The 27522-nt window shown below is 55.5% G+C and overlaps 1 protein-coding gene across 4 annotated transcripts in view; it reads right to left on the reverse strand.

The window, feature by feature from the left end:
- The window catches only part of CEMIP (cell migration inducing hyaluronidase 1), a 110468-nt gene that overhangs the window by 23813 nt on the left and 59133 nt on the right, over positions 1 to 27522 (reverse strand). For all 4 annotated transcript variants that reach the window (XM_033100083.1, XM_033100080.1, XM_033100081.1 and 1 more), the window contains 11 exons: positions 25630 to 25776; positions 25038 to 25176; positions 24122 to 24358; positions 20581 to 20760; positions 18238 to 18308; positions 17404 to 17499; positions 16843 to 16964; positions 13489 to 13621; positions 12550 to 12741; positions 5488 to 5663; positions 4037 to 4246 (listed from right to left, as the gene is read on the reverse strand). In XM_033100083.1, the coding sequence (XP_032955974.1) occupies positions 4037 to 4246; positions 5488 to 5663; positions 12550 to 12741; positions 13489 to 13621; positions 16843 to 16964; positions 17404 to 17499; positions 18238 to 18308; positions 20581 to 20760; positions 24122 to 24358; positions 25038 to 25176; positions 25630 to 25776 (1703 nt within the window). The remainder of the gene's footprint in view (positions 1 to 4036; positions 4247 to 5487; positions 5664 to 12549; positions 12742 to 13488; positions 13622 to 16842; positions 16965 to 17403; positions 17500 to 18237; positions 18309 to 20580; positions 20761 to 24121; positions 24359 to 25037; positions 25177 to 25629; positions 25777 to 27522) is intronic.

Genomic DNA, 27522 nt, shown 5'->3' on the forward strand with positions numbered 1-27522 from the left:
TCCCCTAACAAGGGACGGCCCCGCCCCCATGACACCTGATCAGCTCACACCTCTTACGCACCCACCACGGTGCCAGGCCCCGGGAAACCCACACACCATCCAAAAACAACTCCGCTTCAGCACCGCTGACCCTTCTAGGGGCCGTCCTGGGCACTGCAGGATGTTTGGCAGCGTCCCTGGGTGCCCACCACGGGACGCCCGCACAACTTCCTCAGTCATGACAACCAAAAATGTCTCCGGACATTCACTGCCAAACAGTCCACTGGGGAGGGAGTGGGTGACAAAACTGTCCCTGATCCAGAAGCGCTAATCGAGGGTAAACACCCCAAGTGCCTCCAGTCTTTTACACGACAAAGCTTGCCTGCTCCCCAAGCGCCAGGCAGCCACTCTCTGGAAGCATCGAGAACGAGGGCACTTCGTGTCCCAGCCCTGGGTGGGGCTCTTACACCTTCTCATCTTGCGTAATTAAATCCTACACACGCCGGTCATGTTTTTTGAGATGAGCAAAAGGAGACTACGAGTGATTTGCCCAAGGTCATACAACCGACGTGTGTGAGCCAAGGCTGGAACCCCTGTTCTCTAACTGTGCAGTTCACCCCAGAAGGGAGGAACCTAACACACACGCTGCTTTGTTCCAGGAGCCCTCCGTTCTCTCAAACAAGCAGCTCTCCCTTGATCTCTGGTCCTAGACAAGGGCGTGACCTTGACTCCTATCCGGTCCCTCAGTAAAGCGTTTCAGTTGATACAATCGTCCAACGGGACGGCTTAGTTTTCTCCTGGTGAACGATGCAGCGCTGTTATAAATAGCCTGGAAAGACAAGCCTGGGAGGACGAGGCAAGGAAACGGGCTGCGGGAGCCGGCAGGGACATCTGAGCAAGCGCAAGGCTTTTCCTGTAATGCAGGCTGTGCCCGGGCAGGGACGTGGAGCGTCCGATGGCACTGCCAGGCCTGCTGGGGGCGGCGTGCTCAGCCCCAGGCCTCCTGCCTCCTGCCCACAGCTCTTCCTAAATCCCACGCGCCCACCCACCACCCACGGTCTGGATCCCACTATGAGTAGCCCCTTCCAACTCTACCACTGCACCACTGCTCCTCCTGAGAATATTTCTCATCGCTAAATCCTTAGGGTGACACAGCTCGACACAGACAGGCGATAGAGACATAGATAGATGACAGATAGACAGACAGATGACAGATTACAGATAGATAGGCAGATGACAGACAGATGATAGACGACAGGCAGACAGATGACAGACAGATGACAGACAGGAGCTGGACAAACATACACAGGCACGGAGACGAATGGGTGACGGCCACCCAGCCCCCCGGCACGCCAGCCAGAAGCCCTGTGGAAGATCGCTGCCGTTCTTTTGCACAAGTTGTGTCGTTCCCTTTCTTCTTTCGGTCCTTTCCTGTTGATGGCTGGCAGTCACAAAAGCGATTCCTAAAATCTGGTTTAAGTCTTTCACTGTTGTTGGTCTGCACAGGAGACCGTGAAGGAGAAAACCCCGGAGCTCCCAGGGCTGCTTCATTCAGAGTGACCCTTAGTTTGTCCTATGAACCAGGACACTTGGGAGAGTGAAAGAGGTGCTCTTGGTAATCAAGCTGAGACAACAGCGCAAAGTGGAACGTGTGTGTGAACTAGCACACAGGGTCACCCCAGTTACCCCAGGGAATGACGTCCACCACCAACCTGTACACAGCAAGAAAAAGAAATTGCTGCTTAAAACAAATACAAACAGACATGAATTACACCCGTTTCTGCCTTCTGGGTGGGTATGGTATCATTCGTATTCGTGAGAAACCTGACAACCAGTATGATCATGCTTTGGAAAAGGAAGGCTGTAATGTCAGAGCTTCTACCATTGCGTTTTCTTTTTCGAGCTGCTAAAGAGCCTCCAGTAGGTGGTAATTTGTTTTGCAGAGTGCCGTAGAGCAAGGTTTGCTGTTAGATGGCCCCAAACCTCGCCACTGCACTTTCTCACCGAACAGCTGTGAGAGGTCGTGTGGTCACTCCGTAGCAAACATGAGGACACTGAAGACCTAACTAATTGGAGCTGCCTGCACACGCTCACACAGCAAGTGGGTGGGAAAGCACAGCCCTCTGTCCACACCACCGGGGGTGTGAGTGGCGTGCGTGCCTGTGCGTCCCGAGGTTCAGAACAGCTGCCACTCAAACCAACCCCGCTCTGTAATTCCGGCCTTCTAGTAATCTTAATACCTTAATCTTTAGTGACGTTAAACGACACTGAATTTAAGCTAAATTGAAGGATAATACTACAGAGTAAATGCTCAGAACGAGTACAGATAATGAGTAAGAGTCGGCTTTTTCTAACCAACTCTACATTGTTCTTTCCACCACACTCGGAGCTTAACCGCCAACCCGCGAGAATATCTACGACTCCCCACCTTCCTTCTGTGCACTCAGCGAAGCGCCCGGCCAGCCGCTGCGCCCACGGCCGGTGTGCGACAGGCCCTGGTCAGGGTATGTCATGTACTCATTCCTTACAACCACACAGGGCCAGCGGTGCTGTCCCCCCTTTCACAGAGGAGGCAACAGCTGCACACAGAGGTGAAATGACTGGCCAGGTGACACGCTGGTAAGGGGACAATGCCACAGGGAACCCAGGTGCGGGCTCACCCCAGGCCCTCATCTGAATGTATGGAAACCCTGCTGTCTCTCTGCCTCCGCCAGACACCATTCTCTTTTGCTGCCTCCTGGAGCCAGAAACACACCCCACAGCCCTCTCTCTACCTGCGGGGTAAACTGGCCCTGGTCCCACTGAGTCAGCGGGTGGACACAGGGTCTCAGGGCTCCTAAATGCACCAGGCCGGTGCCACCAAGGGCTTGGTCCACAGCCTGTGAGCTGTGGGACCTTGGGCAAGTGGCTTAACTTCTCTGAACACGCACCGCACAGCCCAGTGTGGCGTGTTCTTTCCTCGCCTGAGTAGGGAACGGAGGTTCAGAGAGGTTAAGCTCACAGGCTGTGGACCAAGCCCTTGGTGGCACCGGCCTGGTGCATTCACCAGGGTCCCAGGACATGGTGGGCACGAGGTACACCCGAGAATACAGGTCATTTCGTGGGGCAGCAGCGACTCTGCCCCAGTTCACTGTTGCCAGGCAGGAACTGGATCTGATGCTGCCAATTCAGCCCACTTTGCAAGGGAAGCCAGGAATCCAGATTTTTATGTGAAATCTCTCAACTTTTAAATGATGGAAACTAATTCGAATGTTTCTTTAAACACCATTTAAGCCAAACAAAACACATCTGGTCGCTGGATGCAGCTTGCAGGGTGCCATTTTGTGACATCCGGTTTTAAAGTTCATACAGGATGTAAGTTTAGTCCATTTAGAGGAAGTTCAATTTCGTGTAAAATTATCAGTTTAGTGTAAAAATGATCAAATGCTTCTCTAAACACTGGATAAGCCAAACCAAACAGAAGCTGGAGTCAGCTTGTAGGGTGCCATTTTGAAACCGTCCACTTTCAAAAGTTTCTAGAGGATATAAGTTAATTTAAAAATAGATCCGTTTAGCGTAAAAATTATCTGTGCAAATCAAGACAGGCCTATGACACACAGGCAATTTTCTCATGAAGACCCTTCTGCCGCCGCACCTGCTCTGGAGGACACTTGTCCGTTGCTGAAGCTGAAGTCTGCTGAGCAGACCCCAGCAGAGTCTTGGACGGCCACTGCCCGCACCCAGCAGACCTGCCATGCCACGTGGTCGGGGACGCGCCCCGGTTTCCTGTCCCTGTGAGGAGTGAGCAGGAACTGGCCCCGTGACCACCCAGCCTGCATCTGGGCGCCCTGCGGCAAAGAGACGCCCTGTTTTCTCCTTCTTCGGAGCCTGCTGTCAGCTGAGATCATTCTGAGATCTGAGCTGAGGCTGGTTCAGCCCCCGCTGGCCCTGGACTAAGTGACTGGAGTCAAGCACACTTGCAGCCACATGGCCCCTGGGCCCAGCAGTGAGCCAGCTGGCACGGCGGGCAGGGTGAGGGCGCTCCAGACCCTTTGCTTCCCCGGGAAGGGGTGCTTACCAACAGGCCGTTGGAGCCGTGGACAGTGACGCAGCGAGAGAAGGTGTGATGGATGGAGAGGTCCCTGACGTACGTGGGCGGGTCGTAGCCTCCTTTCTCATCCACGTCCCCTGCCAGGTGGAAGTGGATCGGGTACTGACCCACCAGCTGCTGTCCCATGTGCTTCAGCTCCACGCCCTCCAGATGTGCGGCCGTGAACCCCAGTGCAAACTGCGAGAGGAGAGCAGAGAGTCAGGAGGCCGTGAGTCGCTCACTGACCCTGCTCGCTGGGACCCACATTCCAAAGTGCACATGGGTCACCCTCAAAGGGCGTCCTTAATCCCTGCCTCAGGTTCTCAGCCATGAAAGGTGTTTTCTGCAAATGGGTCAGACGCCTGGCCCTTCTTCCCCAAGGGAGACAAGGAGCTGTGCATAACATAGGGACTTGGCAAGACAGGTGAGCTGCTTGGAAGGGAGGGCGCAGGGGGACAGGGCCGGGGCTGCAGCGCTCACACCCTCTTCTCCGGCCATGTAAGCCCGAGTGTCACGAGGAAGGGAAAGGTGTCCAAGTGTTTGGGGATTACAGTGGCTGGGGGCACTGCTTACATGCAGCGAGCAGGGACCAGGGATCCCCAGGCGTGCGACCAAAGCCTGGGTCACCTGGGAGGCCGGCTGCGCCCCCACTGTGAGCTCTGGAGTCTCACGCCACTGTTGTTCTCTATTATTTACCTACGAGTCTTATCCTCAAAGCACATGATTTTAGCTTCAAGACAATGTCCTCACAAAACGCCAGCTATTACGCAGCCAGCTTTAGTCCCAGCCTCCGAGAGCGGCAGGGGGCACATGGGGAACTTCAGCACTTTACAGACAGAGGCCAAGTCAGCTCCCCTCGGAGCTCGGAGCTTGGAGCTCGAGGCTGGGAACCGTGAGCGCCAGTGAGCTCCCACGATTCCCCAGGACAGTCGCCAGGTGGGGGGGCCCTGCCACTCTTCTCCGTCCCTGCCTGGACTCTGCCGGAAACTCCCAGGCTAATTCCATGCTACAGTTCTCGTCTTCTCCCTGCTTATTGGGTCCTCTCTGTATTTTAATGGATCTACTGCACACATGACTTTTTGTGAGTTCAACGCCAGTTGCCTCAGGAAGGGATCAGGGTTAAATAAGGAGGAAAGGGCAGGAGAGGCACGATTGGGTTGAAAATCATGAAGGGAGGGAGTGCAGGGTGACGTGTGCCATGTGACCGGGGAGTTGCCACATGGCCCCAGGTTGCCTCCATCACCTCTCCTGCTCCCAAGTCCTGACAGGTGGGACAGCACCCAGCGGGCAATACATGGGATGTCTCCACTTCCAGAAGGTACTCTGGCCTTGGTCCCCCCCGCCGGCCCTGCACCCCCTCCCCACCCAGAATCCCGCCCGCAGGCGGCCTCACGGGAATTCTCCTGGGTGGGCTGCAGCCTCCCCAGGCAGATGCGTACCTTGATGTGGCCCCCGAAGGTGTCAAAGTCAAAGAAGCTGCAGAGGTGGGTGCTGTAGGGGTAGCAGCTGGCCTCCACCTCCCCCAGGATCACGATGTTGCGGCTTAGCAGCCCGACCTCAGCGCGCATGTCCACGCCATCGATCTCCTGCCCGATGTGCAGGTACCTGGGCTTCCCTGGGGCAGGAGGGGGTCGGGGTCAGAGGGCGGCGCCACCACCGCCTGCGTGCACGGTGGTCCCGTTTCCCAGAGGATGAGGCTCGGGGAGGTGGATTTCCTCGTCTGCATGAGGCCCCAGGACTCACGGCCAGTGTGCTTAGGCCTGAAGACTGCGGCCGAAGCAGCTGTTTGCCCCAGTATCTCCCCTTCCGCTTTCCGGCACTGGTGTCGCCTATGTCGTAGCTGACGCCCGGCTCGCCAGGAGAGCCAGGCGCTGGGGCCAGAGGACGGCACCTTCAGGGCTGCAATGTGGGGGTGGGCCGGCCTCCCCCAGGCCGGTGACATCCAGGCACCAGAGACGGCGGAGCCACGCGAGGAAACCTGGGCTCTGACCACCCCACAGAGCTCACGCCCAGACTGCCGACCAGCTGGGATCCTTGAGGACATAAAACGGGCCCCCTCTCTCTTTAAAGCTCCTGCTGTAAAGCAGGGCCAATCCCTGTTCTGCTGAAGTAGCCAAACCTGCGTCCCTCTTCCCTCAGTCCCATGGGGGGGTGTCCACAACCGGATTTTCTGCCAAGCCCAGATCGGAGCCGCTGGTCCAGCACCGCGGCCGGGCTCCGGGTGCTTCTATGGGAAAGAGCCTGCACCCCACTCTGCGTTGCCCTCATCACTACCTCTCCCCCCCACCCCTGGCCATGGAGGAGAAGGCACTCTCTCCCTGGTACCACTGACCCCAGTGCCACGCCAGGGTGACAAGAGTTTGGAACTGTCTTTGATCTGCGGCCCCCAAAGCAGCCCCCAATCCTTCTCTGGAATACAGAGTCTCAGCCTGCCTCTAAATTGGTCTCCTCGCTGACGCTGCTGGCCTGGCTGGCAGGCGCTCGCCCTTCCAGCCGAGGATGGCACTGCAGAGAGCAACCATGTCTCGCGTGCATCCGCAGGCTGAGCCACTCCACAGACACCACTTGGCTTTCACGGTGACCTGGAGCTGAGCAACCCAGCACACGCCTCACGGAGCCCCATGACCCGCCAGGGCCCAGGGCAAAGGCCGCGCTTACGCTTACAACAGCCCCGCAGTGTCTGCCCACAGTGACCGTCCTGGGGAGAGCGGGCTCCCCTTCCCGTCCGTCACCCGCACACACCCCGTGGTGGGTCTGCAGTATTGCTAAGAACGGTTATTGTTTCGGAATTCTGCAGACTCAGGGAGATGGGGGTTTCCTGGAAGCGTCTTAGTTCAAGACGTGAAGCTGGCTCGCGGCAAAGCCAAATATATCCTCTGTGGATCAGTACCAGCTTCCTAGAGCTGCTGAAATTAGCACCAATTTAGTGGCTTACAACAACAGAAATTTCTCCTCTTACAGTCCTGGGCGGCAGAAATCCAAAACCAGCCTCACTGGGCCGGTAGTGTCCGTGTTGGCAGGGCTGGGTCCCTGGGAGGCTGGGGGAGAACCCGATTGTAACGGCGCCTGCGTCCTTTGGCTGCTGGCACCTCCTCCCTGCTCAAGGCGCACCCCACTCTGACTCTCACCAGCGCCCCGCGATTCCACGGGCCCAGCCGACGATGCAGGATGATCGCCCACCTCACCAGCCGTGCTTAAGCCCGTCTGCAAAGGCCCTTTGCCGTGGAAGGGGACGTACCCACAGGTCCTGGCATTAGGACTGGGCATCTTTGGGGGCATTCGTCAGTCTACCCCAGAGTCCTTCTTTTAAAAAGACTCAGGTGTTACAAAAATTGTACAGAGAGCCTAGTTGCTGCAGTGTGCTCTGACGCCGAAGGTGTGGGGGTCAGGAGTGGACGCCGTGTTGCAGGGGGGCCATCAGGCCTTCCGTCTCACTCGGGTGCTGACACTGGCCAGAGGCGAGCCTGACACGAGGCAGCAGAGCGCCGGGCGTCCAGCACAGCCCACTGCGGCCTCCGGTATGGGCGGCAGGGCCCGTGTCTTTCCAGTTTAAGGCCCAGCAGCACGGGCCCCTCTACAAGGAGTTAGCAGACAGCCTCCAGCTCAGAGTCAACAGACCAGATGGCCCAGTGTTCCCTGAACCACCTCCGCTGTTCTGCGAGTCGGAGCTTTTATCTAAGCTGCACCCCCATCTGGGACGCCTTCACCACCCTGTCCATGAGGCAACCACCGTATCCTCCAAGACCCAGCTGCGGGGCTCCTTCTCAGCGGAAGCTTCCGGACCACCCTCAGCACCACCAGCCTGTGTGTGTCCGTGTGCCCACAGGCTCACAGAGCCAAGACGTCAGGCCACAGCTCCCCAGGCTTCCCGCCCGCCTCACAGCACGTGAGTTTCGGGCTCAGGGTGCTTGTCTCCATTTGTCAGCGTCCCCCTTAAAACACACTGTCCAAGCAGGACACTGACCAGAGGCGTCTGTCCCTGAGTGGCCAGAGGGCCTTCCTCGGGGGCCAGTCTAAACACGCCCAGAAGGTGGCTCTGGATCCTGGCTGTCCAGGTCAGAGCCCAGCTCAGTCTGTCGTACCCGAACACGATTGAAGCTCCGCAAACCTCAGCAGACAACAGCAGCACCTATCTGGAAAGCAGCGCGAAACGAGCTAATCCACAGAATGTGCGTAGGACGGCCCGGTACGTGACAGCGGGCTCACGTAACACAAGTGACACATGCAGCTGTCACTGGCATTGTTCTCAAGTGAAGGCTGGGACGCAGGGCTCCCACCTGGAATGACAGCTCTCCTCGGTCCCTGGGGGCAGCCGGCCTGGGTGTCGGAGTGACTTCCAGGGAGACGCAGGGACCCTGTTTCTCAGGCTCTTCGGAGTCTGAGAGCTGCAGGCGTATTTCGGTCACACGGCCTCCGGCCCCAGGGACAGCAGAGCCCATCTCAGACCTTCACAAAAGCCTGCAGCGTTTATCGGACCTGCTGCTGCGTTCACAGGCCACTCCCAAGCTGCTATCGGAGGGAAGCTGTGCCCGCTTTCCCGGCATCCCTTCCTGTCTGCGGAATTCTCCCACCCAACCTCCACCCCTCCCTCCCTCCTCGGAGCTCTGACACTGAGCACCAACCAGGGAAAGCAGAGGTGGCCCAGCCGTATTTGTCGCAGATGGGCGAGGGGTGGGGGAGGCCTGAGGGGCAGAGGTCTCTGCACAGTTGCCCCCACAGGGCGGCAAACCCTGCCTGCCTGCCTAGGGCTCACCCTGCATCCCAGCCGTGCCCACAGCACCAGCCACTCTGGGGCCAACAGAAGGATAAACACAAAGCAGCCTGCACTGGGAGGAACACAGCACCCTGTGCTGCGGGCCTAGCAGGGCCCCGCGAGTTTGCAGGAAGGGGTGAGACCAGTGAGGACCAGCCTAGAGGGACTCAGCCGGCGGGTCCCAGAAGCACATGGAAATGCCACGGCTCCCGGTTGCTCCCATGGTCCAGCATGTTCGAGTGGAGATGCCGAGAACAAACAGGGGCTTTTGTGGAGGAAGGACAAGGTTACACACGCAGCCTGAGGGCAGACAGCCCTGAGCTCGAATCCTGGCTCAGCATGAGAGGACCTGGTCTACACCAGCATTACCCCCAGATCTGAGATGATGGTCACGTGTCCAGTACGCCAGCCCGTGTTCAGCCCGTGTGGACACGGAACGCTGAAATCGGGCGGTGTGACTGAGGACCAGAATCTCTAATTTTATTTAAAAGCCTCATGAGGCCGGTGGCTGCTGTACTGGGAGCACAGGCCCAGACGTGTCACTTCCGGGTCCTGGAGAAAACAGTGACCCATCCCTGTCAGTTATCACAAAGAGGGGGCCAGATGGATCAAGTCACTGCTCGCCACATCCCAGGAAACCCAAAAGATGTCCAAAGTAGCAAAGAGTGTTATTTAAAAGTGGGGGAAGGGTGGCTACAAGCGAAGTGGGAAGACGGGGATGAAAACAGGGCAGAAAACTGAGGTTTCTAATTGCCATGTCAGGAGGTGTTGGGACTCATCCTGCGGTTGGCAAAGCTCAGAAATAGTTCTTCAGATGATTCACACATTTTCAGTACTTTGTTACCCCCATCTGGTTCCCATCGGAAAGCCCTTAAAACGCCTGTTTACTGGAACGGGGCAGTGAGGAAGGAGGATACAGAAAGGCTGTCTCTGCAGGCAGCCTGAGGACAAGAACCCCAAGAGGCAACTGGGGGTTACAGTTCGGAAAACAGCGAAGCAGACAGAGTCCTTGGTCCCAGTCAGTGGGGGACAGGGAGCCAGTGAAGGGGTTGGGGCTGGACAGGAGAAATGTGAGCCTCCCTGGGAAGAGGGGGCTGGGGAGGGAGAGGGAGAAGGAGAGGGGAGGGGGGCAGAGAGAGAGAGAGAGAGAGAGAGAGAGAGAGAGAGAGAGAGAGAGAGAGAATCCTACCTACCATGTTTCCCAGAAAATAAGACCTAGCCGGACAATCAATCTAATGCATCTTTTGGAGCAGAAATTAATATAAGACCTGGTCTTATAGTATATTATGTAAGACCGTGTCTTACATTAATTTCTGCTCCAAAAGACACATTAGAGCTGACTGCCCGGCTAGGTCTTATTTTCGGGGAAACACGGTACCTACCTACCTAGGACTTTTCTGCCACTGTCCACCAGGAGGCACTGTTTTCACACGAGCCCCAAAGCTTGTCCAAAGCTTGGGAGCACAGGGGCTGGTCCACTCCAACATCTTAGGGAGCGGGGAATTGTTGGGTGTGGGGCTGGAGCAGATACAGACCCAGGGGTCCTGGAGGGTCCGGAGGGAGACCCAGCACCCTCTCCATGTAACCCTGTCCTCCCTGTACGCAGGCCCAGTATGCCCAGCTCACACTCCCTGCCGCCTTCCGAGGCCTGAGAGGCAGCTGGGGCTGTCGTCAGCCACTGCCAAGGGGAGCAGCTCTCCAGCACTCACTCCAGCCACCCTGCTGGGGGGGCAGGCACGCACAGGCATCACGGGGCCCTCGTTCTCAGGCCCGCCGTGGTCCCACATCTGCCCACCAGGCCTGCTCAAAGGGAAGCGTCCCTGCAGGCAGTGGAGTGCCCCACTGGTGCGGAGAGGGTGGGTCTGAATGACCCAGGGCGCCCCTCCCCCACCACACTTGTCCAGCTTGCTTGTCCGGCTCCCAGAAGCCGCAAATGCTGCCCCAGAGCCATGGGTCACCATACAATGAGCTGTGACATCAGCTCAAATGGTCTGAATGCAGCTCCTGCCAAGCGTCCGGGAGGACGTCCGCTGTCCCAGGCCTGTCCCCCTGTACTGTCCCTGGGGACACAAAGGCATCCAGCGGAGACCCAAGGGCCTAACCCTCAGGACGAACTCACTCCTCTTGGGGCTCTCTTGTGCACGGGGACGCAGGAAGCCTCCCGTCGCGGGAGCCCCACCAGGCCGCTGCCCCAGAGGAGAGGCCCGTGCCGCCCGCTGTGGGCTCTGCCGCCCGCCCAGCCTCCTTCTCCCTTGTTCCTCCTCTCCAGCTCGCCGCTCCGGCATTAATTCCTCTGGAGAAGCTTCCACGCCAAATCCCCCTTTGCCGGGTGTCTGCACAGAAGGGCTGCAGGCTTGCGGGGGACGGGTGCCATGTGTGTCGCTCCCCGTGGCCCCCAAGCCCGCAGCACCGCCTGTAGGTACGTGCCAGACTCTTGTACCTCGTCAAGGAACAAGCGTTTGCCCAGCTCACCTCCTTCTCTCTCTCACCTGCACCCAGCAAATCCCCATCCGCCAGGGGTGCGGACAGCCTTCCTTTTGCAGTTTCCAGCCATCAGGCCGGTGCCCTGAGAGCACAGAGCAGCGTCTGCGGCCTGCCTCAGCCACGTGACCTCCAGGGACCAACTCCCCATGAGCAAACAAGGGCCCGGGACTCCATCACCGTTTCTCACCAGTTCAAACCTTTGCTCCCCCAAACTGTTTCTCAAGCACAAATTGTTTCTCAAGCACATCCCCACCAGCCAGAAAGATTGTGTTTGACTTTCTGCAATTTTACTTCTAAAATAGTAGATATTTTGAATATACTGGATATGTTCCCTCAATCAACCCACAGTGCTCTCCTACCCCCAATTCTAATACTTCTCCAGGGCAGCTGATATTTTGAACGCTCACATCATCGCCTTTATTCTGGCAATATAGCTCAGCTTTCCTTTGGAGAGGGGCCCTTTCTCCATTCAGTGTAGTCTTAGAGGGATTGTCGACAGGGGTGCCCTGTCCCTTCCTGGCCAGTGTGAGCACACCAGCCACCAATGCAACCAGCGCCCTCCTTCGGGAAAGTGACCTTTGAGCTACATCCCAGGACCACGCACGCTGCCTGCAGACAGTGACACTAAGGAAGCTGCCACAGGTTCCTGCCACCCAGGTCCCAGGATTCTGTTGCTTACCCCCAAAACTCCCTAATGGATACATAACTCTCTCCACTAAGAATAACTGACCCGGATTACAATTGAGGTCTCTTTTTACGTCTAGCAGTCTGTGATTCCAGCAACCTCATACCAAAAATGACAGAGTATCTAAGTCAAGATTTAACAGAAAAAAAGGGAAAACCCAAAAGCTATAGAAAGAAGAGGTTTAAAATTCTATGGTAGACTGTGTTACTGCTTAACGGATATCCACTCCCTCCCTCAGTCTTGGTGGGAGAACCATGTGATATGTGGGTGGGAGACGGCGCTAGTTCTGAGCCCAGGCCTTAAGAGTCCTCCCGTGTTTCTGCACCCCCTGTGGGAGCCTGCAATCTCCCCCACGAGGATATGTCTGAGGTGAGGAAGAAGCCCATAGAACTATATCCCCAGACAACCGCAAATGCATGGGTAAGAAATAAATGTGTGCTGTGAGATTTTACTTTTTTTGTTATGCAGTGTTACCGTGGCAATGACTGACAGATACAGAGTGGCTGTGATTGCAGCCAACGTCAAACCTGGCCATTGGCAGATTCCTCCAGCCTCGGACGGGGTCACTGAAAGTCCTACCTGCTACTCTGACCTGGTTGGCAGCGCAGGCATGGCAGGGAAGCACCAGGAACTCCTCCGCCTGGTGCATGGAGTAGTCAGTGCTGGCAACCACCAGGCTGTCTCCCGGCCGCCAGGACTGCACGTTGTCCTCCAGCGTCAGGATGGTGCTGTTTACGTTGGTGTCGATGGTGACGGTGAGTTTGGGCCTCACTGCAACCAAACAGGAGACTGAGATAGAGCCCCGGGCCTTGGACGGCCGCCTCCTGCCTTCCCCTCCCTACCTGACTAATGCCAGGTTTGCCCATCCAAGACGCAGTCGCCAGGCCCCCTCCTATTGCAGCCTGGGTTCAGGCGTTTGAAGTCAACAAAAACCCTACACGCAGAGGCCATTCATTAGCTCTGGGCACAGGAATTTTCCATGAGGTTGCCTCACCACACCCACTTCGCCCGAGACGTGAAACAAACACAGCTCCTCTCACTGGTACGTGCAGTAGCTGTGGGTCTTTCCCCCACAAACTCCTGTCCCCAACAGGTGCCTTCTGCCCAAGGCCAAGAGCCTCCACGAACACACCGACCCGACCACTTCCAACCTCTAACGAGCATCTCGGGAACCGGGCTGGAAACAACAGCACCCAAAGGGGCGCGGAGCTGTGGCCCTGCCGGGAGGGCGGCGGGAAGGCGGGCTCTGTCCCCTGCACCCTGGCTTGCGTGGACCAGGCCCCTCCCCCTCTGGAAAGGCAGCTGGCCAGGATGGGGATCCGCTGGCCCTTGCCAGCTCCCAACACCCTCCCGCTGCTCCTGTGTCACGCACTGCTCTCCACCGCCAGCTTGGCGGGAGCACAGTGTCACTGAGACGCTTGGAAGCAGTGGACCCCGCCATCCACATTGGTGACGAGCAGCCACCAGCTCAAGGAACAGGCCCCGGCAGCCCTGCTGTCCCCACACGGAGCTGCTTACCAGGCCTCCCACACAGGAACCGCACGCGGTAGCTCTGGCAGGCGTGGCCTTGGTCGTAGCACACAAACCTATAATCCTGGCCTCTTTTGTACACCACCTCGGTGGTGAGGTTCACTCCATCCGCCGTCGTGGCCTGGGGACGGCACAGAAATTACAGAGCAAAGTCGTTTTTCTTGTCCAGAAGGAAGGTGCTGACTAATGCTATAAACACATACCACAAGTCTAAAGTCGTCCCTGCAGCCAGAGGTATGTACAGTGGCCTGAGACTGTCCCGCCAGCAATTGCCCCCGTCTGTGCCATCCTGTGAAGTTGCAGGATGGACACGGGCCTGGCGTGGGGTCCGGCAGTGCTGCTTTCCAGACTAGGGATTTCCTGTGCATCGCTGGGGAACATTTTGAGGCGTACCTACTATATGCAGGCGTCTCTCAGGAGCAGGGCTAGCTGCTTACAGCTTGGACCGCCACCAACGGCACATGTGCTGAGGACTCACAGGGGCCCAAACGTGACTGCATATCACATGGGACATCTTCAAAAATACAGTCCTGGAGCCTCAGATTTCACTGTGCCTGGCACGCGGCTGCCCAGGGATTCTGATGGCAGTGAAGCTTGCGAACCCCTCTTGTGGCTACAGAGCTAAGTGTGCACATGTATTAGCACATTCCATCTTTACAGCAAACTAGGGGGTCTTTGCTGGTTTTACAGATAAGGAAACAGACACTCAAGACAGGCTGAGTAATTTGCCCAGGGTCACAAAGCCAGCGAGTGGCAGAGCCAAAATGTAAATGTGGGCTTATCCAGCTGCTGGGCTGTGCTTCTCAGCCACTCCCGTGCTGGCCTCAGGCGCTCCCAGCCAACAGCCTCCTTCAGGGTCTGTCTCCTCCCCCTGGATCCCGGGCTCCGAGGAGGGCAAGGCCCAGGTTTGTCTGGTCTCCCTGATCCCACATCCAGCCCAGGGCTCGGCACAGAGTGGGGTCTCAGTTGACGGGGGCTGACGGCAGGTAGAGAATTGGGCAGCCAGCTCAGAGGCCGCCGAGCCCTGCCAGCTGGGGCTCATCCCAGCGCCGGGCGTGCCTGTGGCGGCACTGTGGCTCCCATCGCAGATATGCAATTTACAGAAGGGCTGCAGCTGCTGTCGTCCTTGGCACAGAGACCAAAGGCACCAGGGCTGGGAAAACAGGGAGGCAAGGGGTGGCCAACCCAAAAAGGGAGGTGCTTTTTAGGAAACACTGTTTTGAACCCAGCAGATATCCGCTGTCTTTGGCTTGGAAGGAGAGCTATGCAGATGTGAGTGCAGCCATCACTGAAACGCAGCCTTTCCTGCAAACAACACACTACAGCCATTCTCTAGGGTGGTCTGTGCAGCAGCCAGAGGCAGGGGTTGCATACGAGCTGGGAGGGAAACGTGAAGGCTCAGGGGGGATTAGAAGCTCAAAGTCACCTGACTGGGCCCAGCACCCTGGATGCTTTTGTGGGGGACCCCGCAACGCTGAGAACAGAGCTGAAAACATCAGATGGAGCTGGACATTTTTCAAGGCACAAAATCCAACAACAATTTCAAGGGAACATCTGTCTGCTCCTATCTTCTGTTTTTCTTGTTCCCACCTGAAGAATGCCCTCGGTTTGGGGTGACAGAGCAAAGGGGCCTCTACCACTGTTCCCTGAAACTTGGTCTTCACATGAAGGAGACACAACTGTATTGTGCTTCAGAATCATTAATAATTATGAAATAACGAGTGCCACCCCCAACTAATAATCACACAGCTTTAAAATAAAAGACGTATGGGCACTCACGACGGCTCGGGCACTTCATTTGTGTCGTGTTACACCACACAATCCCTCAAGGGAACAATGGCTGTCCCCACGTTTGCACGGAGGAAGGTGAGACACTAGGACCCTCTGCCAGGTTTGTGAGGGGGGTCCCCCAGACGGGGTGCAGAATCTAAGGCGGCTACACTCTCAGGGTCGTGCAGGGGCACGGCCAACACCCTGGAGGGGAAGTACGCGTGGGTGTGTGTTTTCACCAGTCTTCTCTGCTCTCTCCAAGCTCTCAGTGAAGTCTTTTCTCTCATGTTAGTCTGGGATCAGCTGTGTCCTGACACACTCAGGGGACGGCGGGCAGTGCCTGAGCAGAGCTGTCTTCCTGGCATGGAGAAGAGGGCTGCTGCACAACCGTGGTCTGCAGCCCGCCGGCTTGCCAAGCAAACGCCAGGAGGCACTGGGAGGCCGTGGGAGCACTCACTGAGGATTGCCAGAACTGCTTGGGGAGGGGAGTCAGGTAATGGGCTGGACTTCCTGTAGCCAAGTGAACTGCAGGACAGGATTATGGCTCTTTCAGAACTAAAGCTGTAACGTGTGGGGTTGCAAGAGAAAATGAAAATTAAACCTGGGAGGTATATTCTTTGGGGGAGTCAGTGCTTCTCGAGTCTGTCGGGCCCAAGACGAGCCTACAGCTTCATCTGACTACGTCCTTCTCAGTAACCAAACAGTGAGCAAGGTCACCTCGGCCTTTGCCGGCACAGAGCGGGGTCGCCCTGGGAAAAGTGGTCCCTTGTGTGCAGTTGAGTGTTGCCCAGGGTGGGGTGACAGCACAGCCAGACGGCCTGCGCCCTGAGCTGACGTCACATGGAGACAGGTTACACACAGGCAGGTCACTATTCTTACCACTGAAAGAAAACAAAATGGGCAGGGGTGGCCTTTCCCAAATGGCGTCTAATTCTACACTAAGCACTTACATGGCGTCAGCTCAGTTCTGTAACAAGACCGGGCACAAGGAAAGCAACTCCACTCACTCTGCCTATTTCTCGGTCTTTCCTATCGTCCGCTGAGCCCACAGCTCACAGCTCAGCAGCTGAGCTGCTAAACGGTGAGGGCTGCTATGGACTCGACACCTCCATGATGAGAAAGACCCCTTCAGGCAGATGAATGCCAAGTGCAGACCCTGTGCAAACACGGCCCACCTCTGAAAGCCGCCTTTCACCCAGCTCGGCACAGAAGCAGGCATGAGTGTGTTCTCCACCTGGGCTGGGCTCGGCCTGCACCCCATCCCGCGGGACCCAGGGCACCCAAGGTCCCAAAGGAAATCACCTGAGCAGCTGGGCTGGGACCCTCGGCCATGGCTGCAGGGGCGGCTGAGGAGCAGGAAAGACCCTCGGAACTGGGATCCGGGAGACACTCTGAGCCCTGGCTCTGGGACTCACTAGCTGGGAGGCCTCTCCAATGGCAATGTCAGCCGCTGGCCCTCCTGTGTCTTACACGGGCCACGAGAAGCACAGCACTCAAAGGGCGCGACCGTCTGAGGTCTAGGGTCTTCTCAAAACAAAGCCTTTGTAACGTGTGATGATTTTGAGTCGGTACCTGTATATCAAGTGGACGATTGCAGATTCTTCCAGGGTGAGCTGCCCGGAGGTCGGAAATTTTCTCCCCACCTTTAGTGTGTGGCACTTTGTCATGGTCGAACCACTCCGTCCACTCCACATCTAGGCAGAAAGCAAAGAGCAGGGTCAGACGGGAAGGCCATGCTCCCTAGGCACTGGTGGCCTGTGACCATCTGCCAACACGCCCACCTTTGCGTTAAAAACACCTCACTGACTTTCTTACTTATAAAAGCAACAGACAGTCTGCATCGCCGCACAGAGGAGAAAGAGGAACCCAGTGGCCAGCCCGTTACCCCGGCACTGCTGCCTCTGCTGCCCGCCCCACGTGTGGGCCCCTTCAAAGCCGGGTCCCAGCCCGGCCTGCGTTTCTGGGCAGAACCACATCCTGGCACAGGCTTGGTTAATTAAAGACAAATTTCAGGTGCAACTTCAGGTGACTCTGTGACAGGTGAGTGGTCTTATTGGTGCAAGAGAAAAATCCCTGTTCTGCAAGGACAGTGCGTCCTGGCCTTGGGTCACACCGTTAGGTCCCCCGCCTCACCTTGCACCCACTCGCTGGATGAGGAAACATTGAAGTACTCGCCGTGCTCCGACCGGAACAGTTTAAACACCCGGGCTGCAGCAGAGCCGCCGTGACCTGTCAGAGAGCAGAGCTGCAGCCACCGACAGACCCCCAAGTGCAGATGAATGATATTCCAAGGCAGAGAATACCCCCGCCCAGGGGACCTCGAGCCATTTCTGCCACTTAAAAATGGAGTGGGGGTTGCCATCCCAGAGGAACTGCCTGGCACGTCTTATACCTCAAACCTTTGGAACATTAAAACAGGCAAAAACCACCTCTAGACGGGGCCTAAGCGTCCCTGTGTCCCACGGAACTGTTTGCAAAATGACAAAAGAAAGCAGTTCTTAGGGCGGCCAGACTGAAAACTAAAAACATTGTTTGGAGTCAGCGTCACTATGTTATGTTATCCTGGCAACGCCTTCCTCCTGTGGGTGTCATCGTCCCCTTCCCTGTCTCAGGAATGCCCCCTGCCTTTGTCCCTAATGGAAACACCACTTGGGCTTCTGTCTGAACTAATAACTCCCAAACAGCTATTCTTACTGATCTCAAATAAACGCTTGCTGCCTCTCTCTTTGGAAGAACTTCTATTTGTAGGTGAACTAAGTCAAGGACAATGGCTCTGAAAATGCAAACGTGATCTCCCTGATGGACCCTCCGTCAGTGTTGGCTGTTGCCCCTCTGATGTGACACAGCCAGTGAAGCGGCTGGTCACCGCTGGGTGTTGGGAGGGAAGTGGGTGGCTCAGGAAGGGCCACTTGCTCAGAGACACTGCTGGGGGCGGGGGCAGGGTTGGCCTCTCGCCCCGTTTATTACCGTGATACTCAATGTGGTCTTCCACGGAAGAAGCAGGATTTCCCTTCACGGTTAGGAAGCTCCAAGGGTGTCTGAAAACAACAACAAGAAGTCAAGTTCTTCACGTGTCGGAGCCTGTGCGGGAGGCAGAGATGACAGTCACGGGCGAGCCGCCCTCCTGGCATTTCAGGGAAATGAGCTCCGGGCTCCCTTTCTCCAGAAGAGGAGCCTTTCTCTGCAAGCACTGGGTTCCCTACCCGCCTGGCTCGCCTGGCGACCCATCCATCACGCAGTGTGAGCTGCTCAACTCAGCTCCATCCTGGCCATCAACCAGGCAGGCATCACAAACAAACAAGCCCACACACCTGCCTACACCCTGCAGGCGCAATGAGGTCTGATCCCAAGAGAGAAGGGTTATTCCTCTCAGGCACCGCGGCCCTAGAGGCCAGCTTGAGGAAAATGCCAGAGGCTCAAGTGACTGACTGCCCAGGGACTCTGCAAGGGTCCTTGGAAGGGAAGAAGGGAGCGAAGGCAAAAAAAGAGGGTGGAAGATTCTGGACAGCTGCACAGTCACCTTCCCTCCACTGGAGCGTGCACTGCTACCGAGGAGCAGAGTCTCCTAACCGCTCTGTCTGGTCCCCAATGCCTGAGACAGCCTCTCTCTTCCCATGAGATCTCAATAGATTTTGGTCCTCAGTAGCTTGTATTTTGTTTTGATCTCTGACCTTGGAAAATAAGTCTATTATTGAGGTTGCGTATTTGACTCTGTCACTCTCTTGCGTAAGTCTTTCCCTGGCTCCCCATTTGCCGTTTCTTGGCGCAGAGCACCCCAGCTTCATCTCTCTCCCCGCCCACCCTCGCACACCCATGTCTTTGAGAGAGCCACAGACCCACCCTGGTCTCTGGTGGGGCCTCTGTGCGCCCTCATCCTCCCCTGCAGGTCTGACAAAAGCCCCCTTCTGCCTTCCGCCCACTCTGACGGCTCGCCATCCTTTCCCTGTACTGTCGGCCTCCCCACAAGAGCTCGGCACACCTAGTCCTCACACCAGGACCGGCTCATGACCACTCCCGGGATCGATGCACAGAGGGGTCCAAGCCTTGCTTCTTCTACTGATTTTAGATGCTCTGAGTTTGTTACTTGAGGTGTGTCTACACAGGAAGGGTAACAATGAAATTCCTGCCCACCTCATTCTTCTACCTGTGGGAACGGCCGTGACCAAACACGGCGTGTGTCCATGTTTCCTGTGGCTCTTGTTTACAAGGAGAGAATTGTTTCTAACATTCACCGAGTCCTTATTCTGTGCCACACACATAGCACATATCTTGCTCTTATTATCACATGTAATCCTCCCAATAGTCCTTGGAGACGGCTCCAGGTATCTGCCATTTTCCAGATGCAGGAACCATACAGAGAGGCGAGACACTGCCTGCGTCACACCTACCAGGACGTGCAGCCCGGACTCCGACTCGGGCCCAAAGCTATATCAGATCTTGGGCTCTTACTACTTCTCCTGCTGAGGCCCCAAGAAGCCAGTCCCTTGGTGGTTCAATCTCTCACTGTAAGTTAGGAAACTGGCCTTTGAGCTTCTAAACGAACGAAATGGAAGCACCCTGGGTTTCTGTTAACAAGAAGCCGTGAGATCCCCCTGTGTCACTGCCATCTGTGGCGGCCTGTGTTTCCCGCCCAAACCCTGTTGGAAGGAGCAGCTCTGGAAGCTAGAGCACCCTTCCCCGCCCGGAGGATGTCGGCCCAGCCAGGGAGACTGCTTTGCTCTGGACCCAGAAAAGGCTCCTACCTGCCCCCACCTCACCCACAGGACATGTGGCCGCAACTTTCCACTGAGCTGAGATCTGATCGGACATGATAAAAAGGTGTGGCTACTGTGGGGCAAACGGTTTCCTCTTGCTGCCAATGTGTGTGTGTGCCAAAGTCGGGCGTGACGCTGCAGCCTGCGGCACACAGAACACACGGTGGGGGCATCAAGGCGCCCTTCCCTGGGGTGCTGGGGGGGGGCCACGTGTCTGCCACTCCCTGGGCACACTGTGACCCCTCTGCCACGGAAAGAGAAAGCGAACAGCAGCTGTACATCTGAGGCGCGTGTGCAGGTCATACTCTGTACATGGCTGACTGACTGAACGGGTTCACGTAACAGAGGCCTTTGCATTTTCAGAGTGGAACATGCCCGTGAGAAACCCCAGGCTCCCTTTCAGAACAAGCCTAGCTACGTCCCTCGCAGGTGGAGAAGGTACCTTTATCTCCCTATGTCACCACTGAGGATGGTGTGGCCCCCCCGGAAGGGAAACTGTGGGGACAGGGCTGCTTCCGTGTGCTGGAACCTGCGGAGGTGGGGTGATGGGCGGTACCTGAACCCCAGGTGCAGGAAGTGTTTGCTGCCCAGTTTGGTCATCGCTTTCCTGGCGGTGTCGTCCAGGTTTCGGGACCCTTCGTCATTCACGGCGACAGACAGGATCCTGCCATTGGGCACTGCATTCAGATACTGGACCAGACGTTCGCTCTCTTTCTTGAATCTGTAGGTGTCAAACCTAAAAATGGCAGAGAGAGGGGATTTTAACAGTCCTGACAGCAGCCAAAGAAGAGGGTGAAGCTCCCGTCTTTGTTGAAACAACCAATGTGTCACCCAAAGCTCTGAAGGGCTCCGATTGTTAATGAAAGGTGTTTTTATTACAGCAAACACCGATCATCTCTAACTCGACACAGATAACCCGCCCTTATACACATAAAATATCTCAAAAAAAAAAACAACAAACAGCTATACCACTGGTGACAAGAATTTATAAAGGAAAGACACAATTTTGTAACAATTCCAGCTCTCCCCCACGTAACTATAAATATTTTCTGCACTGACAATGGAAATTCCAAAAGAATTTGTCTCGGGGCTTAACAAGTAAAGTAGTTCTAAAATGAACCTAGAAAAATAAAGCAGTGTGAATAGCCAAGATCTGGGTAAAGAAAAACAGTGGTGGTGGCGGGCGAGGGGCGGTTAGCGGGATAGGTGCTTCTGACTCATTGTTTTCGGGGTTTGCATGCCCCGGTCCGACCCGCGAGGCCGTCACTGCCCACGGCCCCTCCCCGGGAGTCTCATGCCTGCCCGCCCCTGCCTGACTCATCCATCCACACCTCCTGTCCACCCAGTCAAACGGTTACTACCTTTCCAGAAGCGACCTCTGTTCTTACTCCTCCAGGTAACATCCTCAGGTGAGTGAGGGCAGCCCCCATTTGTGTGTGTGTGTGTGTGTGTGTGTGTGTGTGTGTGTGTGTTTAGTGTTACCTTTACTCAGACACATGCAGCTACCAGATTCCTGCCACACATGTTAAGCAAAGGAGAGCGGGAGGGAGCAGGCTTTGTCTTTGAACCCTCACAGCAGCCGACTGGAAAACTCCCCTCCCAACAGGGAATTTCTTGGAAGGCTGGCTTGCTGCAAACTGTACTAAGAAGCAGGGCCAAGCCGTGAGCATACAACTGGGGAGCCCGCCCCCTTTTGTGTGAAGGTGGGGGCTCTCCAACACGTGTTGTGTCAATCGTGCTCATCGTGGCTTCAATTGTCACCTGTGGGCTGGGGCGTGCTCAACGCCAGGGCTGTCACCAGCGCACCCACGGAGGCAATATAGTGGGTCTGGGCAGATTTGGGATCAAATCCCAGCTCCCACACGCAGCTTTGTGACTCTGAGTGAACTGAGCCCCTCTGGGCCTCGGTGTTTGCATCTGTGTAATCTGGATAATAAAATAATAATGATAATAATAGTAATAATAAATAAAAATGAAAGAGGAGCAGTGACAACTGGTACCACAGAAATACAAACAACTGTTAAGAGAATACTACAGACAATTACCCACCAATAAACTGGACAACCTGGAAGAAATGCAGAAATTCCTAGAAACATAATCTTCCAAGTCTGAATCAGGAAGAAACAAAAAATCTGAAAGAACTCATTACTAGAAAAGAAATTTAATCAGTAATCAAAAAAACTCCTAACAAACAAAAATCCAGGACCAGACAGCTACACAGGTAAATTCTACCAAGCACTCAAAGAATTAATAACTAAGAAAAAAGAAAGAAAAAGAGAGAAAAAGAAAAGAAAAAATAATCGATACCCATCCTTCTCAAACTATTCCAAAAAACTGAAGAGTAGGAAAAGCTCCCAAACTCAGTACAGGTAAAAGACCTGCACTCAGAAAACTGTAAGACATTGAAGAAAGAAACCGAAGAAGGTATAAATAAGTAGAGGCATATACCATGCTTATGAATAAGAATTAACATCGTTAAAATGTCTACACTACCCAAAATAATCTACAGATTCAATGCAATCTCTATCAAAATACCAATGGCATTTTTCACAGAACTAGGACAAATAATACTGAGATTTTATATGAAACCACAAAAGACCCCAAATAGACACAGCAATCTTGATAAAGAAGAACAAAACTGGAGGTATTATGCTATGTGATATCAAACTATACTGCAAGGCCATAGTCATCAAAACAGCATGGTACGGGCAGAAAAACAGACACAGAGATCAATGGAACAGAACAGAGGGCCCAGAAATAAACCCACGCCTATATGGTCAACTAATCTATGACAAAGGGGGCAAGAACAGACACTGGGGTAAAGACAGTCTCTTGAAAACTGGACAGATACACTGAAAAAGATGAAACTTACACCACATACAAGAATAAGCTCAAAATAGGTTAAAGGCTTAAATGTAAGACCTGAAACCATAAAACTCCTAGAAGAAAACATAGGCAGTAAACTCTGACACTGCGCTTAGCAGTATTTTTTTGGATATGTCTCCTCGGGCAAGGGAATCAAAAGAAAAAATAATAAAAACAAATGGGACGACATCAAACTAAAAAGTTTTAGCACAGCGAAGGAAACTCAACAAAAAGAAAACCTACCGAATGGAAGAAGATACTCGCCAACGATACATCTGATAAAGGGTTAGTATCCAAATTATATAAGGAACTCATACAACCTAAGACCAAACAAATGAACAATCCAATTGACAAATGGGCTGAGGACCTGAACAGACATTTCTCCAAAGAGGACATACAGATGGCCAGTAGACATATGAAAAGAGGCTCCATGTCACTAATTACCGGGGAAATGCAAATTAAAACCCCAAAGAGAGATCGCCTCACACCTGTCAGAAGGGCCATCATAAAGAAATCAACAAGAGGTGGCGAGGATGTGGAGAAAGGGGCGCCCTCGTGCACTGCTGGTGGCATTGCAGATTGGGACCACCGTGTGACAGCCGCCTGCTGTCCTCGGTTGTCACACGCCGTCCAGGCTGGCAGCCCAGGTGTGCAGCCTGGGGGCTACCAGCTCGGTCTGTGACGCTCGCACCAGCCCACATCGCTAACGACACATTTCTCTGAACGCACCCGTCGTTGACTGACGACTGCATTGCCGGCTGTGTCCCCATGGCTCTCTGCACGCACACTGGCTGCTGGCATTTCCGTGTCTGAGAGCGTCACGCCCTTTGTCACCGCTGGCCCTTCGCACTTGCTGCTCCTTCCTGAACAGCTTCCCCGACTCTGCCTCACCCTGCAGCTCTCGGCTCAACCGCTGCTTCCTTGCTCCTCCCAGACCACGGGATGAGCAGTGAGTGGTCTTCCCTCGTGCCTCTCTACCAGTCACTGTCTTTTCCCCTAGTTACGGATGCTCACAGCCTGAAATGATGATGTGTGTGCCCCGTGTACACGTGGGCTCGTGCCTGTTCAATTCAGCGTCATTGCGTAAATGCCAGGGGAGGGAGAGGCACAGCCCCCTGAGGTCAGGCGTGTCTGTCTCACTCCCTGCTCTACCCCGAGCAGTGGGTAGAGGCACAAGTTCAGTAAATTTGTGTTGAATGAAGGGGTGTGTTTTAAGTGAAGATAAACCTTACCGGTCGGAATGGATGACTGTCCCTGATTTAGGGTCGATGGCATGAACGATGACTCCACGGTGACCCCAGCTCCTTTCGAAAAAATAGCCTCCCTCCTCCATGCCACCTGGGTGAAGGGTCTTGTTCAGAAACGTCCAAGAGAGCTTCTTCTGTCCGTGCAACTCCAGAGTGCCTCCTCTGTCGACACCGATGTACTTCTGGCCAAAGTAGGGGTCCGGCCGAACATCGTCGTCAGCCCTATGAGAGAAGACAGCTCTCCAAGCCGGCCGACACCTCTCGTTACTGGACGCGGACCCCAGCGTGGACAGCACCGCTCCGTGAGCCCACTGTGGCCACCGCAGAGCTGGCTACACGTGGTGATCGCACGAGGTCCATAGAAACGGCCTTACAAACAGGTCTTCCTAAGGCAGACCACAACACGGCCCCAAAGGCCAAGCATGAGCTCACACATGGGCACTTTTCGGTTCTACGCATCTGCCACTTTGGTCCATATTACATGTGGGATCACCTGGACGCGAATGGCCCACCCTTGTGTCGTCTTGGCTACCGCTCCTTAGAACTCCTGATTGCTTGACAAGGGAGCAGGGCCAGAGGCACAAACTGCATGGAACTTTTCTTTATCTTGTCCATCGTACTGATTAAATAAACTCACGGAGCCTCCCTGAGCCGAGCGGTGATTGGGAGGCGGCTGGAAGGCTGGCAGGGACGTCTGTAAGGGCAGCAGGGCCCGAGGCCACAGCAGCCAATCCCCCCGCATGCCTCTCCAGCTCGTCTGTCACCAGTGTCAGCCCTGCGCGTGCCTACGGCCTGGCAGGACATACTGCGAACTCGGTCTCGCACTGAAGCCCGGCTGTCTTGCCCCCTTCTCTCCTTAGAAAGCCCCCTTCCCGTTAGATCCAAGGAGCACTTGACCCACCTTCCATACAAAATGATGGTGAAATTGCCCTGGAAAGGGCAGAGGGCACTCCCAGCATGCAACTGTCCTCCGTTGTCGATCAGGATGTGTCGGGTACGCAAAACAATGGTCTCGTCTTGGTCCTTAATGACCAGCTTTCCTGAGGAGGTGAGAATGGGGTGAGAGCACGAGAGGTGATGGCGGAGCCCAGGGCCGGCGTCCGAGGCCCCCGTCTCATCCTGGCCGGCAAGAAGCACAGTGTTCAAACTCGTACGTGTGCCGCGCTCACAAGTGCTTGCTTCCCCTTCTGTGCCTTGCAGCGTGTAAACGCCTGCTCGGTTTACTGCCATCCTTGCATGCATGGCATTCAACGAGCACGCACGTGAAGGAAGCTAAGCTGGAATCTCAGCACCAGGAAGGGTTTGCTCTACAAGGCTTCTTTCACTATCACTGGATCCCGGCCAAGCCAGTCCTAAGGGCTCAGACCCCATGGTTATCTCAAACCACCGGATACTCTGACGTGAACCCAAAGCATGCGACCTGTGCTCTGTCCATCTCAAGCGATGGCGACCTGCAGCCCACCGGCGAGGCTTGAGGGGCGAGACTGGCTTACCTCCCTCTGAGATGTGGATGGAGTGGACGGTGGCAGACGAGCTCAGCAGCAGGGTTCTGCCCCGGCCGATGTACACATGGTGGTCCTGATCATGGCCTGGGTTCCAGGGCTGCAGCTCAGGGCTCTGGTCAGGGCACTCAGAGGCCACTGTCAAGGACAGAGAGATGTCACTGGTCCCACCTACCCGGCCCACCAAGCAAGATGGCCACAGACACAAGGCGGGGCTCTGGGCATCTCCCCGGCTGTGCCTCCTCTTCACTAGAGCTAAAAGCGGGGTCTTAGAGGACAAGGAGACCCCTGATACAGGAGCCAGGAGCCCCCCTCCCCCCGGGGTCCAGGCCTATGGCTTTCGTTCATTCATCGCTCAACACAGCACTTCCCCTCTTCTGGGCTCAGTGCATCCCTTTACCAAAGGAACGGTAGACCAGATGACGCCTCAAGACATGCCAAGACCTAAAGATAGGCAGTGACTTCCCCAGATCACTTGTGTCCTAAGACGTCTGTCCTCTGGAAAGCAGTGCTCGAAGAGTTAGCAAGACCCTTGCCCCTTGTGCACGAGAATTTGACTTTTAGTCAGTTTTCCATCTCTGTTCCCCTGGAAACCTGAGAAAGATGTCAGCTGTTATTGTTAGCTGTCACCAAGCATTACTGCTTATAGCAAAAGCAACCTGCGATCAGCAAATGGCGTCTAAACCAAGAGGAGCTGTACAGAATTTATGTTCCTCTGGGAGAGCTCTCGGTGTAGGCTTCCGAGAGCAGTGACTCTCGTCACTGGGCATGACCCTGCAGGAACCCTGCAAGTGACATCTGTGGCACTGCCACACGAGACACGGGCAGGGATGGGGCCCGAGGCTTCGAAGCCAGAGCAGTGCCCACACCATCCAGGGCAGGCTGTGTCCTCTCTCCTGAGGCGTCACTTGGGCAGCCAGAGGCCAGCTTCCGGAAGGCTCTGTGGAAGGCTGCCTGACGCTGCTCCCATGGCAGGCTGTGCTTGTCCTACAGCCTCCCAAGTGGGTCTGATGCCAAGTGTGGCCTCTGGGAGCCTTGTGAGTCCGAATGTCTGGCTGAACTAAAAGCCTCCTGGGGGTGGGGCAGGGGCCCTTCTCCTGACCCCCGCAGCCCTAAGAGTCTCCTGTCCAGGTGGCAACAAGGTTCTCTCTGATCCAGCAGTGACCACAGATGGTGGAGCAGGGAGGACTGCTGCAGAAACCGGAAGAACCTCCCTGGGTAGCAAGGAAAAACCCAGAGGGAGAGAACGACTTGTGCAGAGAACAAGCTCAGTGCCCTCTTTTATGTCACTGGAAAGTTGTAAGAAATGAAACCGCCAATTTTTCAACAACCTGCGGTGGGGTGAGAGACAGGAGAGGAGGCACAGGTGACCTGTGGCAGGGGTGCGGTTTCAGATGGTGCGGACCCTGGCTAGGTGCTGGATGGCACGGAAGCCTGAGGGACGTTAGGCCTCAAGCAGAGCGGGCGCAGGGCCCCAGGGGAATTCTGGCTACAGGACAGCGTTAGCATGGAAGCTGCAAACATTACTCGATCTCGGGGGTAAGAGTGTCTGTCCCATGTTTATAGCTCTCGAGAGAACTGGAAAGAAGTTGCGCCTTTACCTGCATTCAACAGCCGGACATGGGCCCCCTACCCACATCGTCCCATCTCCTTGGTCCATCCGAGGGCAGCGTCCCTCCCCTCGAGGCGCAGTGGGGGTACGCGGTGCCCAGCTGCCACGTCTCAGGCGCCCTCCTGACACCCACACCTGCCTTGCGCTCAGCCCCAACGCTGGCCTTGGGGCTCCGCCACTCAGAAGAGAATCTCACACTTTCTATTTTGCTAAAGCAGCTCCTCCAGATGTTGTAAACCCCAAAGGACTCAAGCAAAACATCAAAATAAATG

This window comes from Rhinolophus ferrumequinum, chromosome 28 (assembly GCF_004115265.2).
Source record: "Rhinolophus ferrumequinum isolate MPI-CBG mRhiFer1 chromosome 28, mRhiFer1_v1.p, whole genome shotgun sequence".
Lineage (NCBI taxonomy): Eukaryota > Metazoa > Chordata > Mammalia > Chiroptera > Rhinolophidae > Rhinolophus > Rhinolophus ferrumequinum.